Below are 26,721 nucleotides of genomic sequence, written 5' to 3' on the forward strand. Positions count from 1 at the left end.
TAACGCATTCGCAACAATCTTCATCCTCATTAATAGATACACTCTTATATTTTGCCCTAGACCTCGTAGTTAAAATAAGCAATTTAGCTATGTCAAACCGTTCTTTAATAAAGTGTAAAATATAGCGTAATATACAAGGCCCAAATATAAGTCCCAAAATCAACATGATAAGCGGTCCTGCTAAAGCAGACAACAAAGTGGTTAGCCAAGGTGAAACATTAAACCAGTTTTCATACCATGACCTGCCCGCCTCACGATTTTTCTTACGTTGATCTAACCTTTTCCGGAGTTCAGACATGGTGTCCTGGACTACTCCTGTATGGTCAGCAAAAGAACAACATTCTTCATTGAGAGCTACACATAACCCTCCTTCCTTTAAGAACAATAGATCTAATCCTCTTCTATTTTGCAGCACTACTTCTGATAAAGACTTTACTGAAGTGGCTAAATTTTGGATAGATTGTTCTATTTTTGCTAAATCCTCATCTACAGCCATCTGCAAACTTTGTAATTCCTGACCTTTTACTAGGGAGGCTATGCCTGTACCTGCTCCAACTCCGCCCGCTATCAGCAGTGTAGCTAGGGTTACCACTGTAATTGGCTCTCGTTTTTGTCTATTCAGGTCTCCTTCAAAGTGGCGTAACACCTCCTCAGAGGTGTGATAGATCAGACGAGGAACAATAATCACCTGTACGCAAAACTGAGATTGACTAAACACATTTAGGGATAGGCAAGGCGTTACTCCGATGTCTGAACAAACTCATTTAGCTCCTGGTGTCGGGATAGCCCATTTGTCATTTTGATTCTTGTGTTTCTCTATATTGGTGTTAGTGACTGTTCGGTTGCACAAAGGCTGATACTTTTCGGGCACTGTACCTATACATTTTCCTTGACCTGTTACTAATTGAATAGTAATTCCTTGCGTATGGTTCCTCTGGTCATTCCATGGGCATTCTCGTGGGTTTGAACCATTAGACCATCGAATCCTTCCTGGTTTTCCAATTGCCTCAAAATATGGTGGTCTAACATTATAACATAACCAGCATTCCTCAGTTAAATTTGGTTTGCTTTCATTGAGGGCACGATAAGAGGCTTGCATTAGATTCCATAAGGGGTCGTTGGATTCTGACAACTCTAGATCCCTGGATAAGGAGAATTCAGTCACAATGTCATTAGCTGTTTCCGAAAGGGAGTCTGGAGAAGGGGTTACGACAATTACGGGGGCAACCTTTTCTTCAGAGAAAGTGGGTGGATTCAGGACCAGGTTTGGTCCTACTGGTAAAGGATCGTGGGGCATCGGTCTCTTCATTATTTGAAAAATTCCTCCTCTGTCTGCACCTGTTTCCCAATATCTAATTCCCCAATATTTCCCTGCCAGCCAAAAGTCCTGAGCAGGATTTTTTATAGTTATATTGATGCCCACACAAGGAATCGGTTTACTTAAGCAATGACCCCACCGGTCTCCGTGTAATTTAGGTCTCTCGCATCCTTCCAGTGACCACTTTATTTCTAGATATTGGTCTCCAGGTGCGGACCACTCAGAGGCCCATGTTTCGCACCCCCAATATGCACAGTAATAATGACCTGGAGAATTACAGTATCCTTTACCAGGGTTTGATGCTGGACATATATAAATTGGTTTACATATATCCGCTTCATCTCTACGATCTTCTTCAGTAATTGGATCATGCAAACTCACATTGAAACTAACTGTGTAGTTCGTGCTTGGATTGGATTACTTGGATATTTTATGTTTGTTATTGTCCAGTTCATAGGTTCATGAGGGTTTCCATTTGCTTGGGTTATTATCAATAACAAAACTAACGGTATACCAGGAAAAAGGGTGTCTGTCAATTTTGCTAATTTAAGTATATTTTTACCAGTCCTGGGGAAGTTCGGCCATTGTTGCTTTAGTGTCCCATTGTTCTGGTTCTGTTCTCCACAGTTTGTTCCTCCTCTGCCTTGCCCGTCGACTCGGTTGCTTCGAGCCACGGGGTGTACCATCTTCTCGGCAGCAAGGGAATTCTTCAGGAGAACAGCTGCTTCGGGCTTTCTGCCTGTTTACATAGGCTTCCCACTTTGCAGCTTTAACTAATGGGGCAAAGCAAGACACGGTTAGTACTTCCCTTCTGCACTTTATAGCCAAGATTTCAGCTACAAAGGGGACTGGTTCGGTGGAGTGGTAACAATAATATTGAGGGTTTATTCCTTTGGCAAAAATTTCCCACCACTCATGGGATTCTCGAATAATTTCTTGTTTAGACTCTAATTGTTTTAATTTCCACTCAGTAAGAGTTCTTTGGATTTTCCAACACTGTGTGCAAACTCCTATTGGAGGGTATCCACATTCACAGTGTGTCCACCATTTATTCTGGCATACCTTACACCTGAAACAAGCAAATGGATAACAATTGCAGTTCAAATTATTACATCTAATTCATATATCTAGAGTGCATATATTATTTACATCAGCATATCTTCTATACTTGATATTGTGTGGTTGCATAAGTTTAGCAATTTCCTTCAACACACTTTGTACGCTTCCATATATAATAGATAAAAAAAGAAATAATTATAGCAAATATAAACAACAATACACACTTTATACCAAAAGGTAATGCGGCAAAATAATCAAATAAAGTCTCTATCATTACGTTATCTTTTCAGGGTTATCTTGGTGTCACCTGGAGTACTGATTACTTTCCAGTGGGGTCTCGTCACTGGGCCTTTAATGCGACTAGCATGAGTCCATCCACGCTCAGCAGTCCGGACAGCTGTTTCTGTTGTATGCAAAACAAGATAAGGTCCCTCCCAATTGGGTTTTAGGGTTTCTTCTTTCCACGTTTTAACCAATACCCAGTCCCCAGGTTTAAGATTATGAATTTTTAAGTCCAACGGTGGTCGTTGTACAATCAGTCCATGTTCCCAAAGCTTGTTACGATGTTCTGCTAATTGTGAAACATATTCATTAATCACACGGTCTCGAATTAAAACATTTGTTTGTGGACTTTCAATTCTATAGGACATTCCATACACCATTTCAAACGCTGATATTCCTACATCTGCTCGGGGTCTGGTTCTGAGAATTAATAGTGCCATGGGTAGGCACTTAATCCATGATAATTTGGCTTCTATCATTAATTTAGTCAAAATAGTTTTGATTTCTCCATTCATCCTTTCAACTTTTCCCGAACTTTGTGGATGTCATGGCGTATGGTATTCCCACTTAATACCCAAGCTTTCTGTTAGATCTCTAACAATTTTTGACACAAAGTGTGTTCCTCTGTCCGAGTCAATTACTTCAGGTACTCCATATCGAGGTATAATGTGTTCAAGTAACACTTTAGTAACTTGGTTAGCAGTTGCCTTGAAGGTAGGAAAAGCCTCAACATAATGTGTTAAATGATCCACCATTACTAATAAATATTTGTAACGCCCTACCCTGGGTAGTTCAGTAAAATCCACTTGTATGTGTGAGAAAGGTCTGTATGCTGGGGAACGTCCTCCAAGAGGCTTTTGTCTCATGTTGTTTCGATTAACCTTTTTACAGGTCTCGCAGGCTGCCGTGACTGTCTTTGCTATGTTATATACGCCTATACAGGCAAACTGTTGATTGAAATGATCAACTAATGCCTGGGTTCCCCAGTGTGTTTTACTATGTATTTTTGAAAATATTTCAAGTGCTATGCCCTTCGGCAAAACTTCTCTCCCATCTGGCAATATGTACTTACCATCCTGTTCCTTAGCTCCCATTTGTTCTAGTTTTTCCTTTTCTGCAGACTCAAAACTCAAATTTTTACTAACAGGTATTTGTTGTATAGTTAAAATCGTACTATAATTGCCTGCCACTCGTTTTGCTTCTGTATCAGCTGCATTATTTCCCCTAACTTGGTAACTTGTACCTCGCTGGTGTCCCTTTATATGTACAACTGCTATTTTATTCGGCATTTTTAATGCCTCCAGAACTCGCCGAATTAATTCCGGGTGTATCAGTTCTTTTCCCTGTGAGTTAACGAATCCTCTTTCTTCCCATATTTTCCCAAAAGTGTGTACTACTCCGAACGCATAGCGTGAGTCTGTATATATAGTTCCATCCTTTCCCTTCAGTGACACTAATGCTTTCCACAATGCATATAGTTCACAGGCTTGAGCCGACCAGCTGGCACTCAGGGGGCCTGATTCTATTGTCTTAAATTCTCCTTTTTCCAACTTAACGATGGCATATCCGGACAATCGTTTACCTTCCACTATTCGTGATGACCCATCTATAAATAATACTTCTCCACATTGTAGTTCTTCTTCTTCTAAGTCTGGCCTAATGCGTGTCTGCTGTTCAATTGTTTGAAAACAATTGTGCAATAGTTCATTACCTTCTCCTGGGTACAAAAATTCAGCGGGGTTAACTGCTCCAATAGTTTTCAAAGATAGTTTAGGGGATTCTATAAGTATTCCCTCATACTTTAATAATCGGCTATCTGTAAGCCATTTTTCTGCTTTTTGTTGTAACACTCCCCTGATATTATGAGGCGCATATAAGACAACTTCTCCATTAAAGGTAATGCGATTCGTTTCCTCAAGTAATAAGGCAGCAGCAACAATGATTTGTAAACAACTCGGCCAACCCCTGCTCACAGGGTCCAACAGCTTTGATAGGTATGCCACCGGTTTCTTTTGTCCGGCCCATTCCTGAGTTAATACTCCGAATGCCGTTCCTTCATGTATGTTAACAAATAAATGGAATGGCCGCTTTAAATCTGGTAGGCTTAAAACCGGTGCTTGGCTTAGCTCCCTTTTGAGACTGGCAAACTGCTCTTGATCCTGAGGGGTCCACTTGGGCATTTTGTCTTTAGACAGTTGTTCATATAAGAATTTAACTTTAAAGCTGTAGTTCTCTATCCATTGCCTACAATACCCAAATAGCCCTAATGCCTGCCGAATTTGCCTCTTAGTGACAGGCATAGGTAATTCCAGAATTCCTTTAATGCGCTCTGGATCTAATATCTTCTCGCCGTTAAACAAATAATGCCCCAAGTATTTCACTTTTTCCTCCACAAATTGTAACTTTTCTTGTGATACCCGTAGTCCCTTTTGTGCAAGAAAGTTTAGGAGTCGAATGCTTTCTTTCCTTACATCCTCCTTATTATTCCCTGCTATGAGCAGATCATCTACATACTGTAACAGTACGTTTCCTGTTTGTACCTGGTATTCTTTTAAGAGCTCTTCCAGGGCCTGTCCAAACAGATTAGGGGACTCAGTGAAGCCTTGGGGGAGCACGGTCCATCTCAATTGCTGCCTACGGCCTGTCTCTATGTCTTCCCATTCAAAGGCAAAATAATCACGGCATTCTTCTGCCAGTGGACAGGCCCAAAAGGCATCTTTTAAATCAGCCACACTATACCAGGAGTTATGGGGTCCTAGCTTGCTTAGCAGTGTGTATGGATTTGCTACTACAGGGAACCGGGTGATAGTTCTTTTGTTTATTTCCCTTAAATCATGTACAAGCCGATATTTCCCATTTGGTTTCTTTACAGGCAGAATGGGGGTGTTAAAGGGTGACATACAAGGCTCTAAGATTCCTTGTGCTAACAATTGATCAATTTCTGGTTTTAATCCTCTCCGTCCTTCTAGGGATATAGGATATTGCCTTACCCTCACAGGTATGTGGGGTTCGGAAATTTGAATTTTAATCGGTGGGATTTCCAGTCTACTAATTGTGTCTGGAGAGTACCAGACATCGGGGTTAATTTGTTTTTGATCATCCACGGTCAAAGGATAAGCAGATACTGTTAGCTCTTGATTTTTCACTTTAATTTCTAATTGCAATTCAACAATTAAATCTCGTCCTAACAGATTAAATTCTGCTTCAGGGACGAGCAAGAGTTCACCCATTCCAAATTTATTTTCAGTTTCGAATACCACATTTTTGATTTTGCTTACTTTAAAGGGTTCTCCTTTTGCCCCAATTACTTGTACTTTTTCAGGGGAAACTTTACATCCCTCAGGTATTTGCTTAATAGTTGATTTTTCAGCCCCAGTGTCTACTAAAAAGGTGAACTCTTGTTTATGGGGACCTATTTTTAATTTTATCAAGGGCTCATGATGACTCCGGTCCCCTAAGATATAGAGCCCCTGACTCTCCTATTCCGTTTTCAATATTTCCTCATACCTGATCCTTTCTCTGCAATTCTTCTTTATATGTCCCTTCTTTCCACAGTAAAAACAACATCTCTGTTCCTTCTTTACTACTACGTTCCCTTGTTTCGTTCCAGCAGATCTGTGTTCACCAGTTTGCCCTTTGCGATCCTCTCTGACTGCTGCTACCATCATTTTTATTTGTCGCTTGCTGCTCTCTTCTTCCCGCCTTACGTAGACTTTCTGAGCTTCCCTCAATAATTCATCCAACCCTCTATTCTGCCAGTCTTCTAACTTTTCAATCTTCTTTCTGATATCTTCCCATGATTTTGCCACAAACTGAGTTTTGAGGAGCGCTTGCCCTAAAGGGTCGTCTGGATTTACCCCAGAGTACAGCTGAAGGGCTTTCCTCAGTTGTTCCAGCCACTCAGTAGGGCTTTCATCTTTCTTTTGCATTTCATTAAATGCTTTATTGATATTCTGGCCACGGGGTACTGCTTCCCTAATCCCCTGAATTACTATAGTTCTCAGGTCCTGCATATGAGTTCTATGCACTGGATCCTGATTATCCCAATTAGGTCTTTGGAGTGGCCATTTAATATCTGCTTGGGGTCCCTGGGCATGCTGAGCATCCCACAGTCTCATTCCTGCTCATCTAATCATATCTCTTTCCTCGGTAGTAAATAATTGACCAAGGATAGATTGCATCTCATCCCAAGTATAAAGGTTTGGTCCCAAAAATTGATTTAATCTTTCTGCCACTCCGAGTGGGTCCTCAATTAAGTTTCCCATCTCGGTTCTTTTAAAATCTCGTAGGTCAACCGAGTTTAGGGGTACGGAAATATATCCGATCACAGGTTGAGGTCCCCCCATGGGTATTTCCCTTAGGGGGTACATCTGAGCTGCCCCTTTCTGACTTCTAGTTATGCGTCTAGGAAGAGGGGGAGACCCTTGTTCCGACTCTGGTGGGGGAGTGGGCGCTCTGGGGACCTCTGCGGGAGCAGGAGGAGGAATGTAAGGAGGGGGGGTTAGAAGGGTTTCGTCCAACTCTTCCTGCTTTTTCTTTTGTTTAGTTTTTATTTCATTCAGTGGGTAAAGTCTAGCTCCCGGTCTTTCTAGCCACACTTCCGCATATCGACTCTCCTCCGGGTTAAGGGTTTTTTTTATTATTAATCCAGAGGTTTAATTGCTGTCTTACCCAATCTTCTTCTGACCCATAGACTGGCCAAAAGACATTTTTAGAAATTTTCTTCCCTCCCCATATCTTAGTACAATATTCTATCATCTTCTGCTTATCTTTCCCTAGAGTTCCAGGGAAATATCTCCAATTGTCTAAGATATATGCCAGAGGGGTATTCTTAGGTACAATGGGTACCCTTCCCATGGGAGTCGAAGGCTTGCTGCCCTTCGCCCCCATCTTCTGGAATATCCACAAACATACACTCACTCTCTCCCCTTGTTCCTGGCCCAGTCCCTCGCGGGAGATGGGAAACGCAGTACTTAAGAGTCCGCACTCGCTTGGTTCAGTATATCGAACCTCTCACTCGTTATATTCCAGGAAACCCAATCCCGCCCGAACGGCAAACCCGCGAACAAATTCGCAATATACTTACGCGTCCTGCGTCTTCGTCCGGACTCCCGTGCACAGAATTTTTATGGGATTTTACCGGTTTCTCCTTTGCTCATTATTCTAGAATTTAGGTTCGTCGGTAAGGTTAGAGTAAGCTGTTGGTCGCGGGGCCGTGAAATGTCGCGGGGCGCCTCCCCAGAGGACCAAAGCCCACCGTTCCTTATCTGAGTCACGGCACCAGAATTGTTATAAATTGAGACCACAATGGATCATAATCCAATTAAAATTTTTATTAATTACAGCAAGTAGAATATGAGCAAAGACAGTGCTGGACGGCAGGGGAGTCTGCGCTTCGCTAACTGCCGTACTGAGCAGTTCAAACAGTCCCTTTTTATACTTTTTTTTTTACTTTCGTGTTCATGAAGTAGTGGAGGTGTTGACCCTTCATTCATATGCACAAGCGGCATCCCGGACACCTGGCGGTTATCTTATCTTTCACAAGCGGCATCCTGGACACCTGGCGGTTATCTTATCTTTTGTTGCCTAATCTTTACATTGGGCTTAACATAAATCTTAATAAACAATACCCTAGTCCATAGTTTCTTACACCACCATTTTTGGAAATCAATTAGCCAAGGAATTAGAGACCTGGGTGAGGCCTCCGGGAAATGAGGTCCTTTTGCAATATGTGGATGATATTTTGATAGCCACAGAGAAGAACGGAGAGTGTAAGGAATGGACTGTGGGTTTGCTGAATTTTCTTGGACTAAATGGTTACTGAGTCTCATCATAGAAAGCCCATATCTTTAAGAAAGAAGTAATATATCTGGGATTTGTGATTTCTAAGGGACAGAGACAGCTTGGGAATGACCGAAATGAAGCCATCTGCAGGACCCCAGAACTGACCATGGTAAAATAGCTTCAAACCTTTTTGGGAATAGCAGGTTGGTGCTGACTATGGATTTATAATTATAGACTTTTGGTGAAATCTCTATATGAACTTCTGAAAAATAGCCAGATACAATTAATATGGACTGGTGAAGCTAGGAAGGCATTTAAAGAACTGAAATTGGAACTGATGAGAGCCCCAGCTTTAGGCCTGCCTGATGTAACTAAGCCCTTCTGGTTGTTCTCATATGAAAGGCAAGGAGTGGCTCTGGGAATTTTGGCTCGAAAGCTGGGCCCTTATAAAGGAGCTGTAGCATACTTCTCTAAACAATTGGATGAAGTAAGCAAAGGATGGACAGGATGTCTTCAGGCAGTGGCCGCCATTGTTCTGATCATACAGGAAGCTCAAAAATTTACTCTGGGGCAAAAGATGATTGTGCACACTTCCCACACTGTAATCTCCATTTTGGAGCAAAAAGGGGGACACTGGCTCTCACCATCATGATTCTTGGAATACCAAGCAGTGTTAATGGAACAGGATGATATAGAAATTGTCACATCTACCCTTCTAAACCCTGCTTCCTTTTTGAGTGATAAACAGGAATTGGAGACTGTTGTACATGATTGCATAGAAACTATTGAGAATCTGTATGCAAGTAGACCAGACTTGAAGGTGGAGCCGCTGGAGGAAGCCAACCACACGTGGTATACTGATGGGAGCAGTTTTGTAAAGAATGGAGTCCGAATGGCAGGATAGCTGTGACCACCACAGACCAGGTGGTGGAAGCAAAGTCACTTCCTAAGGGCACATCTGCACAATAAGCTAAAATAATTGCCCAAGTGAGAGCATTAGAGTTTGCCAAAGGACTGAGAGTGAATATTTGGACAGATTCAAAGTATGCCTTTGGTGTAGTCCATGCCCATGGAGTGATTTGGAAAAAACGAGGACTCCTAACCACTCAAGGGAATGGTATAAAACATGCTGACATAATTTTGCGACTTTTAGATGCTGTACAACCTCCGTCAGCAGTGGTGATTTGCTGTACAACTTCTGTCAGCAGTGGTGATTTGCTGTACAACTTCCATCAGCAGTGGTGATTATGCACTGCAAAGGACATCAGAAAGGTAACATGTACAGGGAAATGGGAAATAAATAGGCTGATCACGAGGCAAGACAAGCTGTGGAACGAGATGAGGTATTAAGTTTGATTCCTGAAAAGTCTTTGCCCCTACCTGAGTCAATTGAATATGATGAAGAGGATCAGAAGTTAATTATTGATCTAGGGGCTGAGGTTAGCCCATCAAGATGGGCAGTGTTAAAAGATAACAGAATAACAAGTTCCCTTTAGTATATTATGGAAACTTATAAGAATAGAACATCATAAAACTCATTGGGGAACCAAAACCTCGTATAACTCCCTTATCAAGCAAACAACAGCCAGAAGACTGAATCAAACTATAAAAAACATAGTTAAAAGGTGTGAAGTATGCCTAAAGAATAATCCCAAGGTAGAAAACCATGTGAAATTTTGAAGTATCAGTAAAGGGAATATTCCAGGTCAAAATTGGCAGAGACACTTTTCAGAACTCCCTGGAAAAGGAGGGTATTGGTACTATTGGTACCAATCTATTGGTACTAACTGATACCTTTTATGGACGGCCTGAAGCCTTCCCTTGCAGAAGGAATAAAGCCTGAGAGGTAATGACAATTTTATTGAAGGAAATTTTTCCCAGATTTGGAGTACCAGAAGTGATTTCCTCTGATAGGGGACCACACTGTGTCACTAGTTCAACGAGCTAGCAGATTTTTAGAAATTAATTGGAAACTGCACACACCTTATCACCCACAAGCAAGTGGGCAGGTGGAGAAGTGCCATAGCGACTCCCAAATCTCCTCGCTTAAGTGCTTCCCACTTGCATTCCTGCCACCAATCCCTCAGACCCCCTTTCACCCTCCCCAAAAATACAGTCAATGCATTGCGGGGGGAGGGGTGGGAGTGGTGGTGGGAGGAAAAAAGTGTAGCTCCCTTTTCCGGCTCTATAGGACCTGGATCAAAAGGTTTATCAGTGTCAATGGAATCATTGCCCGAGTTGTTCTGTTCTCGTGCTTGGTCCTGTGTTGTGAGGGTTGCTGCAATCAGTGACAGGAGCTTTGAGGGCAGAAGAAGTGTGGATGGAGTTGCCATCGTTGACAGCGTGTTGAGAAGAGTCGCTCTGTCGGTGGGATTTACAGCCTCCTCTAGTTCAGTGCTTACACTGTTGGTGGAATTTACAGCTTCCTCTGGTTTAGCACTGTTAGTAGAATTAGTCCATGCTTGGCAAAGGGTAGTCAGAATTTGCCACCAAGGTGCTAAATGCATTCCTGACATGGAGTTCCCCTCCGCGGCAGCATCATACAATTGTCTGCTGACCGCTTTCATTTCTTTCAAAGTCTCTAAAGGTTCTTGACTGCTTGCCTGTCTCAATGAGTACAGATTTCTAAAGCTTCTTAAAATTTCTTCAAATATTTTAAATCTCTAAAGTTTCTTGGCTGCTCACCTGTCTCGATACATACAGGTGTTATCCTCGGGGTTTAGGTTGTCTGCCTGGTGCAGCCAGCAAGACGATCGTTCAGCCAAGACCTCTCCTCCGGAACGCAGCCCTCTTCCACGAGCTGTCTTTTTTATCGACCGGTTCCATCCTTATTCTTCCAAGGCTTCGGAACACCACCATAGTGGTCACCATTTGAGGAGATTGAGGCACAGACTCCCCAGTCTGACTAGAAGATCCTTTATGAGTCCATATACGTCTCTTTCTGGGGACGAAGCCTGATTCCCCATTACGGATTTCCCACAGCTCACCTCAACTCCGGAGGGATTTCAGGCCGGCCGGCTCCCGCTCCCTTTCAGCGGTCCATTCAAAGTTCTGTGGGATTCGCTGCAAGTTGCTCAGTTAGGTGATTTGAGAGCCCTTCACGTCAGATCCTTAACTAGATCATGTCGGGGTCACCAATTTGTGGCGAATGAAGAGACGGGACATAGCTTGATGCAAGCAAGATGTCAATTTATTGCACACAATCACGAGTTTATATGTTTTCAGAAGCTGTGTGCTTTAAACAGATTGGTTCTTTAAGCTAAGCATTACATACTAGGCAATCCCTGATTGGTTAACTACAAACAAAGGACACTTTAAGTAAGTTTTTACAGTCATCAATTAACAGCAAGGCGTTTGTACTCCTTGGCACCATCTGTTCCTTATTCCCTTATCTTTTCTCAGCATGACTCATCCTGTTGATTGTTATCTATTCACATTCCTTGTCCTCCCAGGGCTTGTGGCCTACGAGCTTGAGCACGTTCCTTTCAGCTGACTGATTGGTACTTATGGTCCCGATTTCCAGGCCCCCTCCTGCACCCGGTATTTACAGAACCCCTCCAACCCCCCACCTGCCGGGGGTTGGGGGGAAATCAAGCAGTTGCAGATGACTGCCTGCCACTTCCTCTGCGCGCTGGCCCCCTGGTTTATACTAAGTTAAGTATTTTCAGTTTGTTGGGCCCTGCCAGCCAGAGGGCTGGAGGGGCACAGGGAATTGGGAGGGGACACAGCCAGGACAGCTGACCCAAACTCGCCAAAGGGATATTCCATACTATATGATGTCATGCCGAGTATATAAGCTGGGGGAAGAAGAAGGAAGGGGGGACATCTGGCATTATGGCATTTGTCTTCCTGCATAACTGTTACACATGATGGAGCCCTGCTTTCCTGGGGATGGCCGAGCACCTGCCTGCCCATGGGAAGTGGTGAATTAATTCCTTGTTTTGCTTTGCTTGCATACGTGGCTTTTTCTTTTGATATTAAATTGTTCTTCTCTCAGCCCTTGAGTTTTACATTCCTTTCTGATTCTCTTCCCCATCCCTCTGGGTGAGGGGGGAGTGAGCCACTGGCTGGGTGGTGCTTTGTTGCTGGCAGATTAAACCAGGTACAGCATTCTTTCTTTTCACCTCACACGTGTGGGGAGAGGACTTTGTTAGTAGGGGGCTTTCTTTGCTGGAAGCTGGATCTTTTAGTATGCTAATTAGGGTAGTTCACACATAATGTAAGTAATTTTCTGTTTGGTCTCATTAATCCTTTGTTTCTTCTTGAGCTTATTTTGTTATTTCTTAGCTTGGCATATTTATGGTGTCTATTCCTTCTCCCAAGGCCATGTCTTGTTAACTATTTGTAAGGGTAGATTAACATCCTCTGTTTTTCAAATTCTTTCTTGTTTTCTTTAAAGTAAGTAATTTTCCTATCAAATGGACAAGGAGACATGGTTTTAAACTGAAAGATTGAGCTTGGACAGAAGGAAGAATTTTTCTATAGGGGTGGTGAGAAAGTAGAATAGGTTGCCCAGAGAAGCTGTAGTTGCCCCATCCCTGGAAGTGTTCAAGGCCAGGTCGGATGAAACTTTAAGCAACTTGATTTAGTGGAAGATGTTCCTGTCTACAGCAGGGGGCTTGGAACTAGATGATCTTTAAAGGTCCCTTCCAACCCAAACCATTCTATGATTCTATACACTATACCTGCTTTTATTTAAAAAAACATGTCATTTTAGTGTTCATTTTAACATGAGCATGTATCAGTTTTATACCTCATTTTTATATGCTGTGTTATTCCTGAACAACAAATATAAAGCCAGAACTATATGTATAGTGATTTTGCATCAAAGTATATAATGAACAGACCTTAATTTCAGATTTGTGTAGTGTACTGTTTCTGGCTGGAATGGAGATAATTTTCTTCACAGCAGCCTGTAGGGTGCTGTTTTGTATTTGTGACCAAAATAAGTGTTGATAACACACCAGTGTTTTAGCAGTTCCAGAGCAGTGTTTGCACATCAAAGTTTTCTGTTTTTCCCACTCTACCTCCCATCAAGTAGGCAAGAAGTTGGGAGAGGACGCAGCTGAGACAGCTGATGCCAACTGACCAAAGGGATATTCCGTAATATATGATATGCTCAGCAATAAAAGGTGTAGGAAAGAAAGAGAAAGAGGGGACTTCTTTGGTTATGGTGTTTGTCTTCCCAACAAGCATGCTTAGGCCCTGCTTTCCAGGAAGTGGCTAGACATCTGCCTGCTTATAGGAAGTAGTGAATTAATTCTTTTTGCTTTGCTTGTGTGTGCAGATTTTGTTTTCCTTATTAAAATATCATTATCTTGGTCCTTGAGTCTTCTCTTTTGCTCTTCTGATTTGCTCCTGTACAAGTCAGTTTTTGCTGGCCTAAGAGGGAGACAAGGATGTTTAGTATAGAATTATGAAGGGAATTTATTCTCTCATATTACCTATGAGCATAGCAGTACCCCAGCCTAATTCATGGAGAATCCCATCATAGAAGAAAGTAGGGTTTATATATATTACAATACAGTTGTGTAGACCAATCAAATTATTCATGTTAAGGAGTGGGCTTATTAGTTACTACTGCTTGCATAATTAGTAAGCGCTCGTCTACATGCAGATGGTGTACATGTATGGTCAGTGTTGTGCTAATCTTCATGGTTCTAAAGCGGTCCTGTGCAGATGGACCTGGATTCTGATTGGTTACTGTTCTAGCCATGGTTACATGCCTGGTTTCTTAAGGCAAATTTCCTATTATTTTATCCTCAGTATCTAGTCAGCTGGTGAGAGCCAGCTTAGGTTGGGTCTTTTGACCCTGAGATAAAAGGTAGCTTTCCTTCTTCTAAGCAAGTCATATTGCAGTTAACATCTGCTATTCACAGTCTCTCCTCTTCTTTTGTATGTCAGGACATATTCACTTATGTCACTCACTCCTCCTCACCCAGGGGGATGGAGAGGAGAATCAGAAAGGAATGTAAAACTTAAGGGTTGAGATAAGAACAATTTAATAGCTAAAGCAAAAGCCACGTATGCATGCAAAGCAAAACAAGAAATTAATTCACTACTTCCCATCAGCAGGCAGGTGTTCGGCCATCTCCAAGAAAGCCCGGCTCCATCATGTGTAACAGTTATGCAGGAAGACAAACGCCATGATGCTGGATGTCCTCTCCTTCCTTCTTCTTCTCCCAGTTTATATACTTTTATATTTTTGTGTCAGGACGCATAGATTTGTAAGGATTTAAAATGAGAATTGTGTTTTTTTTTATGGGGACTGTGCTTGCTGTTTAAGTATGTAGATGTAATAGAACAAAAGCATAGGCTATTTAAGAATAGGCAAAATGTATGGGTTACTCTTGCTAATGCTACTGGTCAAGACTCTATCTGTTTATCTATGTCAACTCCAACAGATCCCTTTCATACCTGTCTAATAGGGGTTCCGACTTCTGACCCGAACCAATTTAAAGGATGGGTCAGCAAAAGTGAAATTCTAAACAAAGCTGAAGTTATTGCCTTTGCTAACTTGACCTGGCCTATTAGAAAAGTGGCAGTTGACATTTAAAGGAATATATCCACGACTTGATGATGCTATGCAGACTGCACTTTCAACATCTGAATGTTTCTATGGTACCACCTCAAGAATTAGACATCCTTGGCTCAATGCCATGCAATCAAAGTTGTGTCATATTTAAAGGAACAAAGATAATGTGGGCTTCGCTGATAAACACGATAAACCTTCACTACTAAAATATCCTAACAATAGTGTCTGGGTAAATGCAACAGACAAGTGGTATGCAAATGACACGAGATATTGCAATAGAGGGCTCTGGGTCAATCTTACAGCACCATCACAACCCTGAGCACTGTCCAAAGGTTTCTTTCTGATCTGTGGTGATAGAGCATGGCCTGGAATCCCGGCTAAGGCTCTGGGAGGGCCTTGTTATTTAGGCAAGTTAACTATGTTTGCTCCTACTCAAAGACAAGTATTAAATTAAACCCTGTGGAATAATAACAAATCAGTGCACAGGGAAAAACGAGCAGTATGGCAAATAAGTGAAAACTGCAATGATAAAATTCAACTTTGGAACACTCCATTACGAATGGTTTCTTCCCTGTTTACACCATGGGTTGCTGCTGGCAAAGCACTCGGTGATATACAAAAGTTGGGATGTTGGATATTTTGAAAAGTTTATTGGTAGATTTGAATAGTGTAAGGCATGCTACCTTACAAAACCGTGCAGCCATTGACTTTTTATTGTTAGCACATGGGCACGGATGTGAAGATTTTGAGGGTATGTGTTGTATGAACCTGTCTGATCACTCAGTTTCAATTCATAAACAATTAGAACAATTAAGAATGAACATAAAGAAACTCACTATAACAGATGGAGGTCTGGACCAATGGCTCAAGGGTTGGGGAATTAATGGATGGTTATTAGATTTGGTTAAACAAGGTGTAATGATTTTGATGATTATTTTGTTTTTGATGCTTTTGATTCCTTGTATTTTTAAATGTATCTATGGAATAATGCAAAAGGCTATTAAGCATGTTTTGATAGTCCAAGAAGAAAAAGGGGGAACTGTGGCAATGTATTTGGAAGAAAAAGGACATGTGGCCTATCAAAAGTTGCTCTTGCTTTAGCAGCTTGACATGATTAAAGGCTTTGCCTGATCAGCAAGGCCTCAAGGTTATGAGAAAGACACCGAGAACAAAGAAAACAAGATCTTTAGTAGTCGAGCAAGAAGAAAAACAGGAGCTAAGTTGAGAGCTGATAACCGCAAGAATGTTAACAATCCTAAAAATGGGACTGAGTGCTTGTATGCTTTTAACCAATTAGTATCTGTATAATGGCGCATGCACAGTATGTGAACAGTGTATGTAACCAATAGAATTCAGGCGTGACACGTGTACGGATATGAAAATTGTATATAAGTTTGCAGAAACTTAACTGAAGGGTCTTCAACTAGGATCATATTGATATGTCGTTGAGTCCATTATTTTGCTCCTGCAACCTCCCTTGACCTGCTGGCCATACTTCTTTTGATGCAACCTGGGATATAGTTGGCTTTCTGGGCTGCAAGTGCACACTGCAAGCTCATATCTAGTTTTTCATCCACCAGTACCACCAAGTCCTCCTCTGCAGGGCTGCTCTCAATCCATTCACCCTCCAGCCTGTATTGATACTGAGGATTGCCCTGACCCAGGTGCAAGACCTTGCACTTGGCCTTGTTGAACTTCATGAGGTTTGCAGGGCCCACTCCTCAAACCTGTCCCTCTGGATGGCATCCCTTCCCTCCAGTGAATCAACTGTCATCCGCAAACTTTTTGAGGGTGCACTCAGTCCCACAGTCTATGTCATTAATAAAGATAGTGAATAGCACCGACAAACATGGTATGCATGGGTAGGTGCAACCTGTAGCTATTTTTGCTTGACCCTGTTAGTGTGCCTTGAATGCCAAAAGACCTTGTTTGCTGGATAGTGGTATTTTTTCAGTGTTAACTGAGATGCTCATATATCACATTTACATTCTTTTGAGTAAGTAATTGATTGTGCTTATACTCATGGAGACACATAAAATCTGGCCGATTTACAGCTAACAATATAGTTATGGAAACTCAGAGCTCAGCGCAACCTGCAAAAGCTGTTTGAGAAGCCAGAAAATGTTCATGAGGTTGTATTGTACCCTGTCAAATTCTGTATTATCATTATGCAGGCTGGCAGAGTCTATAAGAATTTTTTTCTGAAGATGCACCTTCCCCTCCATTTGCCAGTGAACTAGCTAAAAACAAGCTAGAAAGTTTGCCTTTTAATAGGGATCTTCAGACCTTCATGCAAAAGAATATACTTATATATTACTTATACTTAGAAGTACAATAAAATGTCTAACACTTTTGTGTGTATACACACAAAAGAAATGATGCATGTGTTACCATATGCAGACTTTTCCTGTCAAACACTTTAATATTAGTGGATGGTTTTCCTTTTGCAAGATGGGTACAAACCATGTGCTTCCTTTTCTCTGTATGTACATTCCCTAGAGGTGCTTGTAAAGTTCAGTAAATTTAGATGAAGAGTATGACATCCATTATATAGGAGCAGAGCATGAGTGCTTCCATATTGTTCAAAAAGGAAATAATTATTTGTCTGAGATGTAAAAGGCTAAAAATCCAAAAAAATATTCTTTTCCTCCATTGTAGACTTTCCCAAGACTAGAGCTGAAACAGCGAATACAGGATAGCTGTCAGATATTTCTAATCCTTCTACCATGTAAGGCAACTGTCATGGTTTAACCCCAGCCATCAACTAAGCACCACACACCCATTCGCTCACTCCCCCCCCCCCCCCCCCCCCATCAGAATGGGGGAGAGAATTGGAAGAGTAAAAGTGAGAAAAGTTGTAGGTTGAGATAAAGACAGTTTAACAGGTAAAGCAAAAGCTGTGCATGCAAGCAAAGCAAAACAAGGAATTCATTCACCACTTCGCATGGGCAGGCAGGTGTTCAGCCATCCCCAGGAAAGCAGGGCTCCATCACACATAATGGTTACTTGGGAAGACAAACGCCATAATGCCAGATGTCCCCCCCTTCCTTCATCTTCCCCCACCTTTATATGTTGAGCATGACATCATATGGTATGGAATATCCCTTTGGTCAGTTGAGGTCAGCTGTCCTGGCTGTGTCCCCTCCCAACTTCTTGTGCACTCCCAGCCTACTGGCTGGTGGGTTGGTATGAGAAGCAGAAAAGGCCTTGACTGTGTAAGCACTGCTCAGCAATAACAAAAACATCCCTGTATTATCAACAGTGTTTTCAGCACAAATCCAAAATATAGTCCCATACCAACTACTATGAAGAAAATTAACTCTATCCCAGCCATAACCAGTACTATGTCATATAAAGTGGTGTGACACAGGGCTTTCAGCTACATAATTGATGTAAGCCATACCTGTCCTCATCATGTGGATGACCTGGAGATTATAATGTGTGATCAGAAACTTGAGTCTTGCATATTTTAATTTTTTTTACTGGTTGTCCATGGTGGTCATGCACCACTGCATTTTTTCTCAAATGCCAAGAACCCATTTCCTCATATTTGGCCTGCTTTATGTTCATTGGCTGCTTGTAAGTGACAGATTTGGTTTATGTTGGCACTTTTGCTTTAGAAAACAGTAAATGGGACTGCTGTGATTCTGTTTGCAACAGCAGGTTTATTCTTCTGGTATTTCCTTAATTTATTTTTTCTTTGATTAAAACCAAACAAACCTGAAAATTATTTTTTATGGTTTATCCTTTTTTTTTTGTAGTTGAGGTCAGCATTTTTTTTAGTTACAGATGGATTTTTAGGTTCATTTTGTCTTACCCTGAGAGCTTTTATGGGAGAGAATTTATATGTGAAAATATCATTTTTGTATATAAGTTGCAGATTCTGGGCCCTTTTAGTAATAGAGCAGGGGAAAGCACTGAGAACTGGTAAATCTGAGAATTCCAAACCCCAGAGCTATCATAGCCTGCCCTTATAACCCTCCTCTTCTAGCTTATCTCAGAGTGCTGCTCTGAAAGCATTTCTGCTGCTCTTTACGTATTCATGTCAGAGGAAGTCTTGAGGATTTGGGTTCCATTGTTATTTTATGCAGTTCCCCTGACTGTAGCATGTTCTGTCCACAGATTCCTATAACAGAGCCCTACTGACTTCTCTCACAGCAAATCAAATATTTCTCCTTCCTCCAAATTCCATGTGAAGGTTACAAAAAATAATAAACAACAATCATAATCAACATATATGGGCAAAACACTTTCAGCTGCACTGTTAACATACCCTTAGCTATTGTATGAAAATATGAGCTGATCGAGATTTGGTCATCAGATGATTGTGACTGGGAGAAAATGGAAATTTTCTTTTTGTTGGTTGTTTAAATGTTAGTAATTCAAATTGTGGTGTGGAGAGTAGCAGAGAGAGACTGTGTGTTCCTGCCTCTACATGCAGCTGCCTGGCACTGAAGAGCTGTGAATTGCCATCAGGGATGGTGGGGCTTTCTTCCCCATTATAAGGACACATGTAAAGAATAGCTGCATGCACTGTACACTGGCTCTCCTCTGCCCATGTACGCAGACATGGGATACAAATTTGGCCTAACATTTAGGAGATTTTAATAAGACCCTGTCAGCTCTTTCCTTAAACTCTACACCAGGAAAATCTAGACCTTAGCTTCCAAATGAAATGCAGAGTTGATATTTCAGTATTTCCCTTTCTACTGTAGCATGAAGGCACCTTTATAGTTTCAGTACCTCTTGACATAGGCAAAATCTCATACTTTACTTTGTTCAATCTATGGCTATAGATCCAAGATGACTTGATCCCGATGCAGGTCATATGATCTACTTGCAGTTTTCCCTGGCCCCTCCCTTGCACCAATTTGTCATTTGTAATCCTGATGTTGCAAGGCTACCTGTACAGGTTAATTTGCCGCTGGAACTCCAAACAGGCACATATCCTCAAGCACAGATCTGTTTGAAAGACTAGGACCTTATTTTATTTGTAGTTGATGTTTTCAAATAACTACCAGGTTTAAGCATACAGAAATTTTGAATTTAATGCAGAAATATACTGTATTACTTAAACTGAGATAATATAACCAATGAAGTTTGTAAACTGTTGTTTATTAAACCATGTGTTTTTGATGGACTTTTCTAAGCTATTAAAAATTACATATTGAGGGTTGAAATAATTAGTAACGTGTAACAATTGTGAATATAATTTTAAATTTCCTTCTTGTGGTTAAGCTGCTTTGAAATGTATCAAGGAGAATTTACATATCCTTCAATAACGTGGGTGCCATGTGACTGTTGAAAATTCATACCTTTCTTCTTCATTATGCTTTTTATAACCAAAAAGTTTCTGTGTCTGTTAGGAAAGACACTTGCATTTTAAGGTGACATATAAATTCAAGAGCACATTGTGCTGGTGAACAAATGAAGACAGTTCTTCCATATAGCCAGGTTGTAAAATAGTTCTTTTGGGGAGCAAGGATATATTTCCTGGCAAGTAATGTCATAAATGAAATCTTCCCCTCATCTGTTACTCTTGCACATCAACATAGAATTTGACTGTCTGTTAGAGAACAGCTATTTTAAGCCCCGTGTGACTGAAAAGGAAAAAAAGCACATAATAATTTAGAAAAAAATATCATTTTATTCTGTTTCTGTTTTTCATTTATAGTATCAGCAACAAGCAATGCAGGCTGTGGAACATGGCAAGCAAGTGACCATGGCAGAACTGAATGCAATCATTGGGGTATGCGGTCTTTCCATTTTAACTCAAAATAGTGTTTGTAATTAGCTTTCTTTTTCTTTTTTCTATGATCTTGTTTACATTGAGTGGACAAAAGTTGTGGGCAGTGGTGAAGTTCAGTAGCTTAATCTTCATAAAATCTGGTTACTACCTGAAAACGCTTGCACTCTGCCAAGAAGACTAACAGAGGAATGTCTATGTTGTATCCATTCCCCTAAGCTGAGTGGATACCTGTTTTTTGTTGTGCTTTTTACGTAACATTGCTTCCTTTGCATACTGCATGCCAGTCTACTTCTGCAGTCATTTTAAAGAGAGAGCCTTCAAATGACACTGTGCTTTAATGAGGGGTGTTTCTCTCACTGCTGCCCATGTATTTTTTCTGTCTGGTGGCCAGGAAATATGAATATTCTCCACACTTTTTTACTTCTTTCTTTTTACTTAAAAAAATTAAATATTTGCCTTTTTCTTTTTTAAAGCAAAATTAAACCTTCAGCAGTGCAGTCATAAGTATCCTGCTCCCAGTTATCTAAAAATAAGGGTGTGTGGAGCCCTCTTGTAAAAGCTTTACTACAAGTAGTATTAGCTCAGTATGGAAGTCCTGAAGATTTATAGGGACACAGCCGAGACAGTTGACCCAAACTAGCCAAAGGAATATTCCATACCATATGACGTCATGCTCGGTATATAAACTGGGAGGAGTAAGCCGGAGGGGCAGGATCGATTCTTGGGGACTGGCTGGGCATCAGTCACTGGGTAGTGAGCAACTGTATTATGCATGAATTTAATTTTTTTTCCTTGAGTTTTATTTTTCTGTCATGGTTGAACTGCAGCTGGCAACTAAGCCCCACACAGATGGCTGATAACTCCCCCCACATCGAGATGTGGAAGAGAACCGGAAGAGTTAAAGTGAGAAAACTCATGGGTTGACATAAAGGAAGTTTAATAGGTAAAGCAAAAGCTGCACCTGAAAGTAAAGCAAAACAAGGAATTAACTCCAAACATCCTCCACGTCCTTCATCTTCCCCCAGTTTATATACTCAGCATGACGTCACATAGTATGGAATATCCACTTGGCTAGTTCAGGTCAGCTGTCCTGGCTGTGTCCCCACCAAATTTCTTGTGCTCCTCCAGTCCTCTGGCTGGCAGGGCCCAAGAAACTGAAAAGTCCCTGACTTAGTATAGACATTACACAGCAACAACTAACAATATCAGTGTGATGTCAACTTTATTCTCATACTAAATACAAACCACAGCACCATACTAGCTACTAAGAAGAAAACTAACTCTATTCCAGATGAAACCAGGACAGTATCCACCCCTTATTCCATACCATTTATGTCATGCCACACTTCCCAATACCACCTCATTAACCACCATCACCCTTCCCATCCTTTGATATATTGTGCAGATATCTTTCCCCTAGTCTATGCACCACCCCTGTAAAAATGTCTATAAAATGTCCACAAAATGTCCATAGAATTCATTTAGTCCATGAACACGATCTCTTATGGTGGTCACTCAGGAGAAGAGAGGTTGTGTGTTGTATGGGGTTATCGGGCATCAAAACCAGCTCAGGTTGGGTCACTGCTGCACTTGCACTGCTTCTTGTAAGGCTTGTCCTCCAATGGTTCAGGTGGTTGCTGCTATAGTCTTTCCTATAACATGAAACTCAAATAATGGGTTACAACAATGTAAAGGTATATCCATTACAATCTCCAAACCTGGTCCCTTCGGACCAGCCCATAGGGTTTAACATTGCAGTGTTTTTCTGTCTGGTGGCCAGGAAATATAAATATTCACCACAATTTTTTTCCTTTTCTTTCTTTTTACTTAAACAAAAGTTACTCCCCTTGCCCCTGCTCCGGCTTGGACTTATCCACAGACTGCAGTCCCTTAGGGTTGTACCTGCTCCAAGTGGAGCCTCAGCTACAAGCCACAATCTCTCCAGGGGCCATGACCATAGACCTGCTCCAGCGTGGCCTTACCCACAGCCACAGTCCTTTCAGAAGTAAATCAGGTCCAGCATGGCCTTATCCCTGGCCACTGTCCCTTCAGGGCTGTACCTGCTCTGTCGTGGGCTTATCCATGGCCACATCTTTGAGGTGCTCCAGCATGGACTCATGCACAGCCACTGATGCTTCAAGGTGTACCTACTGAAGCATGGACTAATCCACAGCCCCAGATGCTTCGAGGTGTACCTTCTCCAGCATGGACTTGTCCTTGGGCCACAATTCCTTCAGAGGCATACCTGCTGCAGCACAGACATAAGCATGGCCACAGACACTCTGAGATATACCTGCTCAGGCATGGGCTTATTCACGGCCACAGGGGCTTTGGAGTGTCCTGCTCCCATGTGGACTCATCCACAGGTCACAGTCCCTTTGACTCAAGTTCAAACCGGAGTCCCAGCCTGTCCAGTACAGGAGCACAGAAACAGCAGCCATACCCTGGCCATCTGCCAGCCCAGGCGCATCAACATTGCTGTTATCAGAATGTTCCTGGGCACAGCACAGTAAGATGCTAAGCAGTACGGCAAGCAGCAGAAGCAAGAAGCAGCCACTAACGAGCACTAGAGACTAATATTCAGTAAGGCAAGCAAGGAAACCTGTCCCTTAATAGCTAAACAGCAATAACAGCTATGAATTTGATCTAGCACATTCCAATCAAATCTGTTGTTTTCTCGAACCTTTTGAGCCCCACGTTGGGCACCAAAGAGAACTGTCGTGGTTTAACCCCAGCTGGCAACCGATCACCATGCAGCCAGTGGCTCACTTCCCCTCACCCAGAGGGATGGGGAGGAGAATCAGAAAGAAATGTAAAACTCAAGGTTTAAGGTAAGAACAATTTAATAGGTAAAGCAGAAGCCAGGCACGCAAGCAAACAAAGCAAGGAATTCATTCACCACTTCCCATGGGCAGGCAGGTGTTCAGCCATCCCCAGGAAAGCAGGGCTTCATCACACGTAACGGTTACTTGGGAAGACAAATGCCATAATGCCAGATGTCCCCCCCTTCCTTCATTTTCCCCCAGCTTATATATTCAGCATGATATCATATGGTATGGAATATCCCTTTGGCAAGTTTGGGTCAGCCGACCTGGCTGTGTCCCCTCCCAATTCCCTGTGCCCCTCCAGCCCTCTGGCTGGTAGGGCCCACCCAAGAAACTGAAAAGTCCTTGATTTAGTATAAACATTACCCAGCAACAACTAAAACCATCAGTGTCCTATCAACACTGTTCTCACATCATAGCCAAAACACAGCACTGTACTAACTGCTAAGAAGAAAATTAACTACATCCCAGCTGAAACCAGGACAACAGTAAATTGCATATTCATTATCATACACGGGATTGGCTATAATTTTCTCGTTTCCAATGTAAATTGGTACATATCCTCAGATAGCCCTACTGACATTCTTTACTAACTACACATGCTCTCCTGGTGGGGTTTTACCTTTTTTCGGGGGGGCTATTTGCGTCAGAGGTTGCAATGTTCCGCTACATCATAGCCAAAACACAGCACTTTACTAGCTACTAATTAGAAAATTATTTCTATCCCATCTGAAACCCAGGCAAGTAAGCCCCATGATGTCATGCTATGTATATAAACTTGGGAAAGAAGAAGGAAGGGTGGGACATTTGGCATTATGGCGTCTGTCTTCCCAAGTAACCATTACACGTGATGGAGCCCTGCTTTCCTGAGGATGGCCGAACACCTGCCTGCCGATGGGAAGTGGTGGATTAATTCATTGTTTTGCTTTGCTTGTGTGTGTGGCTTTTGCTTTAGCTATTAAATTGTTCTTATCTCAACCCTTGAGTTTTACATTCGTTTCTGATTCTCCTCCCCATCCCTCTGGGTGAGGGGGGGAGTGAGCAAGCAGTTGCGTGGTGCTTGGTTGCCGGCCGGCGTTAAACCACAACATTTTACGTACCTGTGTAGCTGGAACCACAAACATTTCACTCAAAGTGAATGAAGGGAATTGCTAATATATAGGGTATACTAATCACTGCTTTTAAACAAAATATTATTGCTGTTTCTATGACTTTGGGATGTTGAAGTATTTATGCTGGCATAGATATTACAGGGGATAATTTTGAAATTATAACTGTAAATAGAGGTTTGCCTTGTATGGTGTTAAAGTGGTGAGTTGGCTTGTGTGACAGCATAAGGGGCTCGCTGCCAACTTTGCAAGGTGATAAAGCTTGCTAATTTGCTTAAATGTTTTCAGTGTTTCCCAGAGTTGCAGTTAATCACTTATTTTATTGATCTGTCTTCCCCTAAGTGGCTCCTGGTTGAGAGGCTTTTTATGATTGCCTGCTGTTTGATTCAAGAGAGAAGCATAGAATCATAGGATGGTTTGGGTTGGAAGGGACCTTAAAGATCATCTAGTTTCAACCCCCCTGCCATGAGCAGGGACACCTTTCACTAGACCAGGTTACTCAAAGCCCCATCCAACATGGCCTTGAACAATTCCAGGGATGGGGCATCCATAATTTCTCTGGGCATCCTGTTCCAGTGCCTCACTGTCATGGTTTAACCCCAGCAGGCAACTAAGCCCCATGCATTTGCTCACTCACTCCCCTCCACCCTTGCCCCAAAGGAGGGTAAAAGTGAGAAAACTTGTGAGTTGAGATAGGCTGTTTAATAGGTAAAGCAAAAGCTGCACGCTCAAGCAAATCAAAACAAGGAATTCATTCACCACTTCCCATTGGCAGGCAGATGTTCAACAATCTCCAGGAAAGCAGGGCTCCATCATGCATAATGGTTACCTGGGAAGACAAACACCATCACTCCGAAGGTTGTCCTTTTCCTCCTTTCCCCAGCTTTATATACTCAGCATGACATTCTATGGCATGGAATATCTCTTTGACAGGTTTGGGTCATCTATCCTGGAAGTGTCCCCTTCCAATTTCTTGTGCTCCTCTGTTACCATGTATTGTTTGTTTCAGCTTTACAACTATATTGTTACCATGTATTATTGTTTGTTTCAGTATAATCACTGTGGAGAGATTTCTAACCAACCTTAGTTGTTTAATTTCATGCCAAAAGGAAAAGAGTCATCTAAAACTTATGGTCGCTGTGGAGACTGTATGGCAACTGAGACCGTTGTATAGGAAACTAATGAAAAAAACATGAACAGTCCATATAAGGGAAGCAAATTGAGGTTCAGTGTTTGGTCAGCTGTAACTATAGGGTCGACTATTGTTTGAGACCCCTTAGAAGACTCTAAGACACCTGTCAGGAGCATGTGCGATGCTTAATTAACATAAAACCACCTACTGAATGAATATGTATGATTTTTCCGGAGAAATGTAATGTATAAACATATGTGTGGACTACATAATCTTGCTTGAATGAAACATATGGCATGCACGTTAGGTGGAGCGATCCCCCATGCATCCAGCTCTGCAATAAAGGAATGCCTGCTTCTTAATGCTACATTGGGGTTAAGGAGTTTTCTTATTCCTGATTTCAGTGACACCTCCAGCCCTCTCGCTGGCAAGGCCTGAGAAACTGGAAAGTCCTTGGCTTAGCATAAACATTACTTAGCAACAACCAAAACCATTGGTGTGTTATCAACATTCTCACACCAAATCCAAAACACAGAACTGCACCAGCTACTAAGAAGAAAATTAACTCTATCCCAGCTGAAACCAGGGCACACACCATCCTCATAGTAAAGAATTTCTTCCTTATATATGGTCTCAATGATTTTGTGACATTTACTTTGATTTACCAAGATCTTCCCTTTGCTCTCCTTATTAGCACAACTGGATTTCCTTTTAGATATATACAAGAGGACACTATCAGGCTGATACAGTCAGATAGTACAGCCTGGAGTGTCTCTCTTCAGAAATGGCTCACAAAATGAGGGGAGGCCAGTAGCCAGGTATTGTTCTCACATATATGAGCAGTCTCAGTCAACTTATTAAATATTTTCATGTCTCATTTCCTGCTTGTTTCTCAATTTGCCCAGAAAGCCAACTCCCACTCAGCGGT

The 26,721-nt window shown here is 41.8% G+C and overlaps 2 protein-coding genes across 2 annotated transcripts in view; both read right to left on the reverse strand.

Moving 5' to 3' along the window:
* Positions 1-1,776: 1,776 nt before the first annotated feature.
* Positions 1,777-6,295, reverse strand: LOC129783180 (uncharacterized). Its single transcript, XM_055793033.1, has 3 exons — positions 3,732-6,295; positions 2,685-2,780; positions 1,777-2,091 (listed from the first exon to the last, which is right to left on the reverse strand). Exons 1-3 carry the CDS (start codon positions 5,887-5,889, stop codon positions 1,877-1,879), a joined length of 2,469 nt encoding a protein of 822 aa, XP_055649008.1. The 5' UTR covers positions 5,890-6,295; the 3' UTR covers positions 1,777-1,876.
* Positions 3,383-26,721, reverse strand: part of LOC129783181 (uncharacterized) — a 36,799-nt gene continuing 13,460 nt past the window's right edge. The window contains exon 2 of the mRNA XM_055793034.1: positions 3,383-3,560. The gene's annotated coding sequence lies outside the window, so the exon portion shown is untranslated. The remainder of the gene's footprint in view (positions 3,561-26,721) is intronic.

Source organism: Falco peregrinus, chromosome W, assembly GCF_023634155.1.
Source record: "Falco peregrinus isolate bFalPer1 chromosome W, bFalPer1.pri, whole genome shotgun sequence".
Classification (NCBI taxonomy): Eukaryota; Metazoa; Chordata; class Aves; order Falconiformes; family Falconidae; genus Falco; species Falco peregrinus.